The 15109-nt window shown below is 38.3% G+C and overlaps 1 protein-coding gene across 2 annotated transcripts in view; it reads right to left on the reverse strand.

Moving 5' to 3' along the window:
• LOC107191125 (nuclear factor of activated T-cells 5) overlaps positions 1-15109 on the reverse strand; it is a 63119-nt gene that overhangs the window by 18991 nt on the left and 29019 nt on the right. Inside the window, exon 1 of one of the 2 annotated variants that reach the window (XM_015580080.1) lies at positions 9511-9649. The exons of the other annotated variant lie outside the window; for it this stretch is intronic. Coding sequence (XP_015435566.1) covers positions 9511-9649 — 139 coding nt within the window. Of the gene's footprint in view, positions 1-9510; positions 9650-15109 lie in introns of those variants that run through there. 2 annotated transcript variants of the gene reach the window in all.

Raw genomic sequence — 15109 nt, forward strand, 5'->3', positions numbered from 1 at the left:
TATAATTAAAGACGTATTAAGAGTTTCAAGAGTTCGAAGTAATCCGAAATTTTGTATTCTACTATATTCAAAGTTCTTCGATGTTCTCGTCGATGCTACCATCGACGACAACTGTGTCAACAAGGGGAATAGACAAACTTAAAGAAAACTATACAGGGTGTAACAAAAGTGCCGTAGGTCCCTGAAATGGGTCACTTGTGAGGTGACTTGGGTCAACTTTTTCCTTGGCGAAAATGTTATCCGAGGCTTTGTTAACGGGATATCAACGAGAAACCCCAACCAATCAGAGCTCGATCGGCAGACTCGCGTTCTGATTGGTCAGGGTTTTCCGTTAATATCTCGTTAACAAAGCCTTGGATAACATTTTTGCTAAGGAAAAACTTGTTCCAAATCACCACACAAGTGACCCATTTCAGGGACCTACAACACTTTTGTTACACCCTGTGTATAAACTCGTTCCTATGCACACTATACAACACCAGCGGAGTTATCGCGAACCGACAATATCAGGAGGATAAAAATCTGCGTGAATCTAGTTCCTCGCAGTGAAGTAAGCGTTACGAAACCGATAGTCAGTCGTTTTCCCGGCCCTTTTGCCAACCGCCAATCACACGACACCGTTCAAGTTGATTTTCACGGCGATTCTGGTATCGATAACGGTTACCCGCGTGTCTCTGTTACCCAGTCGACGATATTAAACAAAAGATAAACGATCGATAATACGATAACCTTCGACCTTGGGCGAGCCGACGATCTCGTTTTTTTTTTCTTTTCACGAACGCTGGTCTACGCGTCAAAGAAACGACACACGATCCAGGGGCCGTTTTCAATGTGTGTAACAACAGAAGAATTATACACTTCGGGTAAAAAAATATTAACTTTTTCTTATCATCCGCCTGGCTACCCCGTTATCAGGATTTGTTGTCGACTGCTACTGGGTTGGCAGAATGACGCGTTTAACGGGGCAACGTTCTACGCGCTTTTATCGGGCGACGTCTACTCGGCCGCAAACCGAGAGAGCGTGTGAGTCAACGGACTTTTTAATCAGATCTACGCTGACCGAACGCCAGTTGTAAAATTTCGATTTTTTAATTACGTAACCGCCGAGCGACCGAGCAATCGGCTGACATCGTTATCGACGATTTAGGATTCGTTCTTGTTGTCGAGGAGACTTTTTCTGATTTGTTTATTTAATTTTTTATTTATTTATGTTGAGCATAGAGTAAAAATATGTGAGAAGATCTAGATTCATTTGCCCGTTCTACCAAGATGCACCCTTTTGTGTCTGCAGTCGCGAAGTGCGCTAGTCTAGAGATTTTTTCAGATCGATTCGAATTGCAAAATCGATCGAGGAACAAATCCCCTTCTAAAGAATCGATCTTCAAGAAATCAATGCAACTTTTGGATGTATATTAAAAGTATATTAAAATAATGCTCGGTAAATAACATACAAATGATAACTTTGTTTATTTTTAATAAAATAAATTTTTGAAATCAACATAGAAGCTGCTAAATTTTGACCATGCATCAGTATACGACGACGTATGAGAAAAGCAAGCATTCAGTCGTCGAACTACTTAACTCAAAATTCTGAAGGAAATTCATGTTCTTATTTACCATAATTTTTTTTTATGCAAAATGACATTTTCTAAAGTAATTCGTAAAGATAAGCGTTACAAATGTAGGAGTTTCTTACTTCTTTTAAACATTATATTAGGCTTAGAGTTATACAAAACTCATTGCATCTAATGAAAGTTTTGTATTTTCCAGTATTTTACAGAGCCTATTATTCTAAACATAATAGTTTCAGCATCTTGAGGAGAAATGAAAGGGAAGAAGGCTCGAGGGCTGCGAAAAAGTGGTTATAGCGACATGAATTTTGAATGCTGTCAATTGTTCGAGTCTCTAAGATTGTTTGAAATATTACAACACAGAGGAATATCTGTGCTCGAGTCAGCAAATACAGTGTGTGCCTCCATATGACTTCTCGATTCTTTCGTAGCGTAATGCTATTTAATGATATTCCATGTAACAGATAAGGTTATTGATTCAAATAAGAGACTGAAATAATTCGAACATTATGTAGATTTTACGACCGTGTGTGGTAACGGTCTCCCTTATCTTTTTTTCGTCACTATCGTTTAATGTTTAATACAATTCTAGCTAACTAGGTTCATCGCGAGGGCATGTAATTATTTCGATAAGACGTTAACGAGGAAGTAGTAAACAGTATTAAATATACAGTTTTGTGTTTTGTAGCGTTCATCTGATCCCCGTACAAGACACTCCGAAGTTTTTTCAAACAGCAAGTAGTCAAAGTCCACCGTAAGTCCGACCTGAACCAACCCACATAAACAGGGATCATTTAATATTCCTCTTAACCCTTTCGTTCCCACTGCTTCCATATGGTTACGTACATTAAATTACGAAATAAAATATTTTACTGTGTATAACAACATTATAATGGTAATTATTAAATATGGCATTAAGCAAATTCAAAATGGCAAAATGTTCTTGTGAATCATTTACACGTCATGTAATATACACAAAACTACAACAAAATATTCATTCAATAATTTTTAAATAACTTAGAAATGAAAGGTTTGACGGTTCTCTCTGATAACTATTTCAAGCAACAGATAGATTCCCAAAGGCACCAACATCGAATTCTCGAAGTATTAAAATCAACTCCAAGGAAAGATTCAACGAATAAGTAGAGCAATAAATCTATATACTAAATTACAATAATTTCAAAACAATCTCTAATTCCGCCGTTTGACATTTTACGTAACGTTTCTACCCACCGATTAACAACAAACACATCCCAAACAAAGGTACTCCGAAAGTCAAACGGAAAACGTGCAACGGTCTCGAGAATTATTTCGATCCATTGTGATTAATCGGGACCAGCCAATCCTTCTGGAGGGACGAATCTCATTACAATCAATCTACAGTTGTTTCTGAAAGGAGAAACCGTGCCCCTAAACCGAGAATTTCGAGTCTTTCATAACCCAGCCCCTCCCCCCTCCGCCGTTTCAACGGAGGATCCACTATCGTTCCACGCGCACGTGTCCAAGACATGTGCTTCTCGCTGAAGCGCTCGCGCGCGTGAACCGTGCGGAGCTCATTAATAATGCACATGTACACACAGAGAGTTGACTAACATATATAACTAGCTTTCGTACGATCGGGTAACAGTACAAGTTGATTCAACTGGCGCGAGACGCGGCTGGAATCCGATTAGAGAGGTGTTGGCCACGAACGAATGGCGACATTTAGAAATGTCTCTGGACTGCATTTCTTTTTTTTTTTACACGACAGAACAGTGTGGAATCATGATGATCTTGTTACTTGGAAAAATTAGAAGACAGTAAGGAAAATTATAGCAGGAGGTTTCAAGTGTTTCAAGAAGTTATAACGTATGGCTAGAATTTCATTAGAGACCTGATCCCGAACAAATGGCAATATTCGGCAATGTCTCTGGACTCCGTCACTTATTCTTTTGTTTTTGAAAATTAGAAGAAAATGATGGAAATTAGAGCTGGAGGTTTCGAGTGTACGAAAAGTCTGAACGGAAAGGATTTCATATGTAATAGGGTCGTTCCGATCGCGGAGACTTCGATGCTTGTTGCAGGAGTTAAAATCATCGAGGGGTAGCGAAAGTATTGAGTCATCCAGAAAGTTTGAAAATTATGGCCGATAAGTTACAATTTCTAGCTTCTTTCATTAGTCAATATAATGCCCGATATGTAATTGTTACAACTATTAGTTAAAAGAAAATTGTTCAATATGCTTCTTTCTGAACAACTTTCTAGCCACGTGTTCCCAAACACTGAAACGACCATAACACAAGAAGAAGTAAAACAGATTCCAGAAAAGAATGAAATTCCTTTCCTGTAGTGAAATTTATAAAATTACTTTTTCAACAAAATTGATATCGTGTTCAAATACTTTTTTCCTTTTGAATTTCTGTATTACAATATTTATTTTCCTGGTACATGATCCAAATATATCAATTTTGCGACACGTTCAAAGTACAAACACTATCGTTCATAAGTATCAAGACACTTTGCCTAAATTAAGAAAATCTGATGTTTCGTAAAAATGACACCTACCTTAGGTCACTTTTATTATTTCACGAAATATAAACATTGTCCATCGAGCTTCAATATCTCCCGAAACCATATTTATTCCATACTTTCAGCAACTTCGTAATTCCTTGTGACATTCGCTAGATATTCAATAAGTGTTCTAATACTTATGAACGAAATTGTACGTACATACATTCATCGGGACACAAAGCGCGCAGTATCTTTCTCAGAGGCAGCCACGATCTAAGCAATTTCGCGAGGAATCCAAGGAATGCATGCGCGAAACCCATCCGCAACGATTCATCGCGGTTTTTCTTCAGCAAAACAAGTGGCTCACCTATATTCCGGGAAGTGTTTAATCGACGAAGAAAATCTCGGAAACACGTTCGATTCTAGCGAACTCATTTCTAATCGAAAAAAAATTTAAATTGATCGAAACTAGCTGAAAACTTCACACTGTTTCCGTGGACTGCATCGTCATCGTTACGTTCGCGTGAAAATGAAAAAGAAGAAGGCGAATTTTCATCTGTTTCTCGGAAAAACCACACGGTCGCATAATTGGACCTCTTGATATCGATCAATCTAAAATTCAGTCCATTTGAGAGCTCATCCAAGGACTAAAGCAGAATATTCTATGCGAAGATCGTCCTTCTGACGCGCATTCTTGAGAAATTGTTCCCTGGGAAATGGTTGAAGCTCGAATCATGAAATTAATTCGCATGTTTCTGAAGATTTATCGTCTCCAACAGAATAGCTTCCGTTAACACTTCTGGTATTTTCCTGGTGCTGTTCGATACTTGCTATTGAGTATTCAAGTATTCAAATAACTTATGTACATATACTCAATATCGCTATTCAATACTATGAGGGTACAAGGAAAAATAAAGGAAAATCGATGGGATATAATACATATAGTACCAGACGAAACTATAACAACTTGAGCGTAAGAATCCTTTGAAGATTAATTTCTCTAACATATTCTGTATTAATTAACGAAGAGTATGGATTTCCTTAAATATTAATAATCCTAAGAAAATCTACACCTTTGATTAATTAATATAGAAAATGCTAAAGAAATTTATCTTCAAAAAATTATAGGGTCAAGTTGTTATAATTTTGTCCACGACTTATATACCATTGTATATACATATATAATGAAATATAGTTGATTCACTAAACGTAATACCTCATTATATATAGAAATGATTCATCACACGTTTAGTGAATCAACTATATTTCATCATAGATGTATCACATATGATTCAATCAGTTTTCTGTTACCATTTCTGCATTATTCAGTACGAAAGATAATATTCGACGATTACAAATTTGTAAAGTGCTTTATATTTCCTGCTCGAACACTCGATCGAAGAACAAACGAGATACAAAAATATGCAAACGTTTCGTGGTCGAAACAATTCCTGACCTCGCCAACAATTACCGAAACGTCTTCATCAGCCCCCCCCCCTCTCTCTCTCTGTGTGTTTCTCTCTCGTAAATCAGAAATAACGAAACTCGACGTGCTTTTCCACGTTAATTCGTGATAATTTTAACCACCAAGTCACGTTACAGAGAAGCAACTCAACCCCCGATAATCATTCGTGTGTATACGCGTGAGGACGAACCGGTAACGATCGATCCATCGAAAGGTGCGGCTCGTGGCCTACCCTAAATCGTCGGTCCACCGTGTATCTTAATGGACCGAAAATCCATAGAAAATAAGTATCGAAGAATTGGTCGAAGAGACGAAAAGAAAAAAAGGTTTCGCTTTGGGTCACTGGTGAAAACGTGTTTTCCTAATTCCAAGAGGAGAAGGGAGTGTTTATAGCTGAGAAACATGGAAGCACGTGTATATATGTTATACTCATAATATCGTTTCGATCGAGGATACTATGTCACAAAAAAAAATCTTCTTCGATGGTGTCATTGAAGGAAAAAATAATCATTGACATGAGATGGTACCTGAAAGGTTGATTTTTTTGTTTTTGGAGTACAATTTAAAGAAAAAACACGTGAATATAGGTTGAAATGGTTAAATCGTCGTATTAAAGATAAGAAGTTTTTTAATACCGTATAAGTGTGGATTGTACGCATTTTTAAATGTTGTCCCCGAAACTGAATGAAAAGTAGCAAGCAACAAAGAATCTTATTCAACGTTCTCCAGCCAAAAAGTCTTCGAATCTTCGTAAGCTTAACGTTACGCAATCCAATATGGCGGCGCGCATTCGCCAGAGTCTCGTAAATTTTATACCAGCCGTCAGGACGAAACTTTCTCTCCTTCATTGGTAAAAAAAAAAAACATTACAATCAAACTCGAAAATGTGTACGAAACATTCATACGAATTAACCATCCATAATTCTGCTATTTAATTTGTTTCTACTCGCATCAGGTAATGGATCAATGAAGCTTTTTCATACAATTCGACCAAGAATCTCTTTCCCACACCCCCTATTTACTACACTCTAATAAGAGACAATAAAGACAATTCAATTCCAGCACAGACACATATTACAGATTGTTTTGTTCAATTGTGAAATACCAATATTGTATAATCCAATCATTTATTTACGTGTGTCGAAGGTGTCTCGAAAAAATAAATTCCTTGCTCAATATTCAGTCTGTATCCCGAAAAAGAAAACGTATTCAGGAAGGTGAGAAATGTTTCATATGCACCAATAATGATAAGAAATATAAATTCAAAGGCGACAATTGTCAATGATACATACATATGTAAAAAAACATTGTGAATTGAAGAATATTTTATTGTGTACACACGGTGCAAGATATCGAAGACGTAGTAAATTTCTGAAAACGAACAGACGAAACAATGTTCCGCCTCAATTCTCCCAATAAAATTGGTGGTATTTTGAAAAATATCTATCAAAATGAAGATGCCTTTATAGAAATTTCGGCTAATGTATTTTCACAATACTATCAATTTTACTGCCCCAACGTACATATCTATTTTTGCATTATCATTCAAAAAAATTGAAGGTACTCTAAGTATTAATATAAAAATAGTGAAAAGCAATTGTTAATTTCACCTTTATTTATGTGAAAAGTGAATGACTTTATAGAAATTTCGCAGTTTGTTTCCTGTTGACTTAAATATATAGGTATATATATTTAAATTGTGTTTGCTAGCATTTTGGGATTAATTACAGAAAGAGTACAGATCTGTTACAAAAAATAAATATAACATTTATTTAATATATATATATTAAATAAATGTTATATATATATATATATAACAGATATGTAACAGATCTATACGCTTTCTGTAATTAATCCCAAAATGCTAGCAAACACAATTTTTTATTGCTATGGAACAATTATAAGAATTCATAAAAAGAAACATGGTAACTTTATAGAAATTTCGACCAGCGTAAGTATCGCGACACGGTTGTAAGGTGGACACGCATCCTGGCAGGGATTCCATAAGGAATCACATAATAGCGCGAAGGTGTTCAGATAGAATGCAAAAAAGGAATGCGAACGAGGCGTCAAGAGTAGATCGCGAGAGGCCTGTGATTTATTGTCAACGTCGACGTTGAAAGCGGAGGACTGTGGGGGGAAAAAGGAATGCGCGCGCGCGCAGCTCTACTGTCCGCCGCGAAGGTTATCGTCGGAACGAGTGCATCAATTTCGCGGGTGTTAGACGCCATAACACACGTGGGGATATTTCTGACAATGGTATCGGGGACGGGACAGATAGCGGCTGAAAAATAACGTGGAAATGCATCGACCTCGTTCAGTTTCTCATAGGGGGAGTCGAAGAATCGTGGAATGATCGATTGGCGTAGCCGCGACAGAAATGAGCTTCCAGCTCGGAGAACGAGGATATTATTGTGCATTGGCGAAGACAATTCGATGGCCAGAAATTCTCTTCTATTTCAATGAATTACTTGTTGAAATCTGGAACCATTATCCAGACTAGAATACAAATGATAACAATTACTGTTGTATGATTAACATTGGGTAGAATTTACTCTGAGAATTGTTCTGTAAAATTTCATGTTAATCAGAATATGTGGTTAATTCGAATTAAACGATACTAATAGGGCAGAGGAACAGCACAGAAATGATGAGGAGTATGTAAACGGAGTTATTCTGTTTGTTGAATGGTGAAAGCTGTAAAATGAAAAAATGCAAAATTGATTGTCTCGATTGATCTCTCGGCCCCTGTCCACGGGGAATTCGTCGTGATTTTTCTAATTCCGTAAATCAATCGTTCACCGGGTACAGAAGCAATCGTGAAACAAGAGACACAAACGGTACTCTTGCGTTCACCTTCGCCGGATTACGCAACAGGCTGTTATATCTCATTTACGAATTCGAGAGAAACACTTTCACCGAACATACGAAAAGACGTTCTGGAGCATGCTGAATGCAAGAATTTGGAAAGAATGGGTAGGCTTTGAGAGCAATAGAGTCAACGTTTCTTGATTTATGGGTTATAGAGATATCGCGCAAAGAATGTGGCACACGCAATCAGTCATTGCCGTGCACGTTTACGCAAATATAAAATGTTTTATGACCCGAATCAGACAAAATAAAACCAAATTCGTTCACCCTGAAACATCCATTAGGTCCCAAATAAAATAAAAACTTCAATTTTTATTTATATTCTTTATCAAAGAAATTTGAAATCAATTGGACACCACTAGTTTAGAGTGAAATTTAACACTAGATTGATAAAAAGGGCAATTTTTGGAAAATCTTGCAAATCGATCAATTAACGAGCTTCTTCGCTTATATATTCCGATAAAAGTTCCGAAGAATTTTAGTACACCGATGCCACGATATTTTCATAATTTTTGTAAGAATTCACGGGCCAAGTGATTTTAACTGCTCTGGTAATTCTAGTGTTAGGTAACAGCTCCTTAATTCGATCGTAGCTCGGAACCAAGAAGCAGAAACGCAACAATTCACTGAACGGTCCACGAGGATTGAACATTGACAAAGCTCTCAACAAATCCACAAAATCCCCATGTTATCTAAATGGTCACGATCGGGACATTGAAAGAAGACTAAGCTGTATTGAAAAGATTCTCAGCGCAGAATTATCGAAGGATCTAACCGCGCGCATGGATCAACGAGGAATCGGATATAAGGGAAGACTGTCGAATTTATTCCACTACTGTAACTTGTCATGTATAACCAATTTACGCCGTATGGTAGACAACATGTACATGATAATGGTGATTCCATTAACTAACTTACTATTCAAGCAACACATGTCCCCCTAACTTAGTATCTATCCAGCACACATTGCCTATCACACGGCGCAAATTGCTTCCGCACAACAACTTGCAAGCAGCGATCCAACCTATTCGATGGTCCAAATCCCGAACACATTAAAACTCGCGACAACGAATCACTTCTGGTCAGAGAATCGGTGTGTGTTTGTTTTTTTACCGTGTCGATAGGTCTCGGTCAGTCCATTTCCTGCGCACCGTAGCTGGAGCAGCATCTGAAAGTGTTCATGCCCGGACTCCAAGGTACCGCTGCTTGTCCTCCTGAGTTCCTGTCGTTTCTTCTCGAGGTCGGGTGCCATTAGGCCCCCCCGAGGACCGTCGATGGTCCTTTAGAGCAACGTACCCTCTCTCTCTCCTTTTGTTTTCGCAACGAACCCCTTAATAAAACGCGCACCGATAACAAACGAACGATCCCGTCGGTTGTCAGAAGCTATCGATCCGTTCGCTTTCACTTCGCGTGTTCCATCGGCACAGCCCGTCGAACGACAATTCCATGCCAGTGAAGAAAGAAAGAAAAATAATAATCGGTCCACGTGTGTTTCGGCGGAGCAGTCACCCACGAGGTATGTCTGTCTGTTCCGTCTCTATCACACTGGTAACTGGGAATCCCTTTCGATCTATACACGAATTGGATCGAACGTATAAAATAAAAGGTACCACCAGAATATAAGTATACCTAGAACTCGACACGACGCGTCATGGTATAATAGTCTTAGTCATTATGGCGACACTAGTAAAACACAGAGAGAGCACGTAGTTTAGAACAGTTGGTACCCAAAGGGGACGACGATGAACCGACACGACTGAGATGCAACAACAACAACGGTCACTCGTGAGGGAGAGACGGATCGAAGACGCGATCACGGAGAGTGTCAGACGCGGACTGCCCGTTTCCATCGGTTCCGTCGACGACGATCGGGCCGACCCGGCATGCTTTGAATGACGAGTAAATAAGGACCCCCCACCACGCGGCCACACGCGACACGTTTATACGCTACTCCCGTACCCCGGGAAGCGGGTCTTTGGTCGCGCCGAGAGAGGAAGGTGACCAATCAGCGGCCCGCTAATTACCGACTGTATCTATCCGCATCATTCCGGCTACTGTTTTTCGTGTCGACGACGTTCCGCGGTACTCCAAGAGCACGCACTTGCGGATAGATCGCGGCAGTGGCTTCCGGAGGAGTTAATACCGGGGGCTTGAATACTGTTTATGGAATCGATTCCGGTTCTCGAAACAGTTATGAAGTACCTTGATTCTGAATACAGTAAATCCTCGATTACACTGGTCAACATGATTTTTGTCTCAGAGAACATTTATACTGATTCTTATAGATTCTTCTGTGCTGATTACGAATCTGTAAACAGTTTTTTCCCATCACCCTCAGTTTCACAGAAATTTTATTTTTTTTTTTAAATTCAAATTTTCAACTTTCAACATTTGCTGTGCTCGAACATTAATAGTTATTTAGTTGATTGTTCTGTAAAGTCTCCCGAATAAAATGGTATACGTTGACAAAAAAAAAAGTTTAATTTTGTTGGCCAGTGTTAGTGATCGAAGGCTCCTCGGCACTGACAAGGAGAGGTCCCCAGATCTGACGTTAATTTTAGAATTAGATTTATCATAGTGATAGAGTTTGGAATTCTGTAGCCAATGGTATTTGGTTTCAGCCGCATATGGCCATTAGTTTATGAAATATTTAATATTCAGTGCCGGGGAGCCTTCGAACACTCATCGCGGATTTACTGTAACTCTCATGAAGAACCGAAAGTTTCAGTACGAATGTTTAATAACTATAAATTTAGTTGAAAATTTAACAGTACGTTCATTAAAAGCTTCAGCTTTTGATTGTTACCAAAAAATCGCAAGGTTAACGATAAAATTATTGAAAAAGAAACGTTGTAAGAATGTCTTTTTAACACGAGCTTTACGGAACTGTAGCTGATACTAAAAAGTTAATCACTTCTTATTTATTTACTAAAAATAACATTTTCGTACAAAATTAGGTGGTTATAGATTTTTTTACGGAGATTTCAATGGCAAAAAAAAGTAAAAATTCAAATCAAAGTATGCAAACTTTGGTTTCTATGAGTTTGGTAGTGTCTTCTACGCATGTCTGCTATGAGCGTCAATGTCACATGTTTTCCTTTCGTTTGTTCGACGAAGTTTCCAATTTTTTCTTAAAAATTCAAAGAAAAAACATTAAATTTTTTTTACAATAAGGAAAAACATTTTTCTGTTTTGTTTCCACTTATTTGTACATTTTTTTCCATTTCAGTATCTTGAAATACTTTAAAATATCAATTATTCAAATTAAATTGGTAAAATTGATAAAAAAAAATAGCGTCATGTGGAGCCCCAGTGAGGGGTTCCACAAAGAAACCATAAGACTTTTGGCATCGGTTTTTTGTACAGATATTTCCTTATCTTTTAAGAATATTCATCATCTCCGTTAAGTGGAAATAATCAATATTCATTGAATCATTTCTACCAATGATTTTCAACATATCAAAGGGTACGTTAAAATCATTCAGTACGGCCCCTTAAATGAAAGGTTCTGCTAGCTTCTCGAGCACGGATGGACGAACTGCAGCGGAGACATTAACAGTATTGGCATCCACGACGCGTGGCTATCCATCCGAGAGGTAATCGGGTGCGGTGTAAAACGTGGAAAAGAAAAATTAATCCAAGTTCAATTCTGTCCTTGAATCGCAACACCATCGTTAACACTAACGATCTCGAAGACGATCACATCCCCCTAAATGAAAAAAAATCACTCGCTTATGTTCCAACAAACGAAATTCCATTTCCAATCGTCAATCGCTATACGGGGTGTGCCATTTAAAACGACCCACTCGAAATCTCCGAAACTATTGACGATATTAAAAAATGTTTCAGACAAAGGTTAAATGATATCAGAGGGCACGCTTTCTGATGTAACTTTTTTCTACGTGGACGTGTAGAGGTCACATGAAGGTCAAATTTGTTTCTTTAAATAGAATCAAAATTCTATTATGTAAAGTATGTAGAGAATAACGAATAGCATCGAGTAATGCATTAAAAAATAGACGATTGCATTTAAAAAAGCAAAGTTGACCTTCGTATAACCTCTACGCGTCCATATAGAAAAATTATATTCATATCAGAAAGTGTGCCACCTAATACCATTTGACTTTTGTTTGAAATGTTTTTTTAATATCGTTAACAGTTTCGGAGATATTCGAGTCGATCGATTTAAATAGGACACCCTTTGAATGGGAGATCCATCGTCCCCGTTGGACAAGTTTCGGTCGTGAAAATCATTAATGGACACGGGCCTTCGTTCGCAAAGCTGACGTCAACCGGCGCGACTGGATGAAAAATGGCGTGTGTGATCGATGGATCACGCGTGCCTCGCGTCTCGACTTCCAAAGTGACTGCTGAAATTACGCAAGGTCAAGACGATGAACCCGTAGTGCGTTATCTATTTGCTTTAATTGCAAACGCGATTTAGCTACGAAGATTAACTTCACAAAGAAAGAAGGAACGAAAGGATAGGTACAAACGGAACACGACCGAGTTATGTAACGCTGATAGGCGAAACGAACGAAGAAAGCGATCCAGTTACACCAGGTATTCGAAGATGGGGAGAGGGAAAATGAGATCGATGGTAAGCCGATCGAAGGAGATGGATCTCATTGAATGCGTATTTCGTGTGATGATTTTTTAGAAAGAAAAAAAGACAGCAGGATGAAGCTCGACTATTCGTGAGTATCTAAGATTTTATCGTTCACGCTCTCGAGACGTTGATAATAAGATAGTGAAACGAATTTAAAAAATCAAGAGTTCTCTGGCTCGATTAACTAGCATCGAAGGTTAACACTTGTGCCCCCACTCCCCACCCGGCTTGTTTGCTGTGAGCATAACGCTCCTACATAAATTAACAACGGTCGACGGGTGTGCGCCTGTTCTATGTGACTCGATTATTGTGAATATTTACGTTGAATATGCCTTCTATTCGTGATTACTCCTGGTACGTGGACGAAACTGGGATTTGAGTTAATTACAATGGCGATCTTCGAGAGAAGGTGGAGAGGATGTGACATTTGTGCCGATGATTATGAAAGTGGTGTAAGTTAAAAAACCAAACAAATTTAGTTCCCTTCTTACTTTATGGTATATCGATTTATATTATAATATTATGAAAGAATCTTTGAAACGAAAAATATGTTACTTAAACCACTTTCATAATCGTTGGCACATCTGTCGAACGATTAACCTCTTAGCTGTGGTGACGTTCCTTAAAAGTGTGAATCTACGGTGTGTCACTAGAACGACGCAATGACGAGAATACTCGTCGTAACATAAAAAATTACCATTTCTTCATGACGAGTATACTCATCATTACATGAAAAATTGCCATTTCTTCATGTCGAGTATACTCGTCATTACATAAATAATTGCCATTTATTTATGACGAGTATACTCGTCATTTTCAGAAAGAGAATCATCGCTCGAGGATGTTAACACTAGGTTTACGGGACGCGTCCTTTTGACGTATTTCGAATCACTTCTAATCTTGAAATTCTCTAGTTGGTAAATTGAGTATTGCATAAAACAAGTTGTTTTTTAAAAGAAAATCTGCGGTTTCGTTGATGCATGTCCGTAGAAATAAGTATAATAAGAAATGTCCGTAAACCTAGTGTTAAAAATAGATCGGAAAAAGTGTTTGCCTGACGATATTTGCTATTTTCTGGCCTATAATTCCACTTAATTCGACACGTTAACGACATTCATGATAACTGTAATACAGGGGTGGGATCGATCCGGCCATCATGGAACCCTTTCAGCGACACCCCCTGTAATTGCGACATGTTTGTGGACATGGTCACTGACCCCGAGGCCAATCATAGTGGGTGAAGCTTCTATTGAATAACGATCCACGGATCCTTTTCAGTATTATATGTATGTACCTCGAATCGAAATTCCGTATCAATTTTTCGCAGCTGTCGAGGGGGGGGGCGTTCACGACTCCGTAAATGAAACTCGTCTGTCGGTCTTCTCGAAAACACAGTTGACTCGGTCTCGCAAAAATTAGCGGATGACAGTGCGAAGAAAACGTTTCTCGTGAAAGAAAGAGAAAAAAAGAAGCAAATTTTTTTGGTTCTTCCTGTCTTTAGAGCGTTATGCACAACGAGAAATGCAAAGAAGCATATTTAGCAACATCGAGTATTATATACATTAAAGCACACGAAGATTTTGTTGGTTAATAAGAAATTTCGATAGATTTTTTTCGGAGGGAAGCGATTCTTCGAAGAGATTTTTATTTGCTCTTTAACTCTTTACCGAATAACTTCTTCGGTAAATAACAGGCTTTACCAGGGAACATTTGCACGGAGCTTCGTTTAATTCTCGGTTTGCCTTAGCACTTTGGATTGTCGGACAATTTTTTACCACTCGACGAGTAATCGCGGTTATTTGAAATAAGAAATATAATTATACCAGAGAAATAGTCTTTAGAAAAATACGTGAATGACTTGACAAGGTATTAATTGCGAACCACAATGAAATGTTTATGTATACTTTGGCAAATCGACGCTGAAGCGACAACACGCATGCGCAACGAGGTCACGTGACGGAACGAGGAGGCCAATAGCATCGCCGTTTTGCCACGCGACGCTCTGTTATTGGCTGTATACTAATTCTGAATATTTGTTCTTCGGTGCTAGTTTCTTTTCCCATTCACTCTGAACTATAGGCATTCATTATTTTTTATACGGGT

This window comes from Dufourea novaeangliae, unplaced genomic scaffold (assembly GCF_001272555.1).
Source record: "Dufourea novaeangliae isolate 0120121106 unplaced genomic scaffold, ASM127255v1 scaffold221, whole genome shotgun sequence".
NCBI lineage: Eukaryota > Metazoa > Arthropoda > Insecta > Hymenoptera > Halictidae > Dufourea > Dufourea novaeangliae.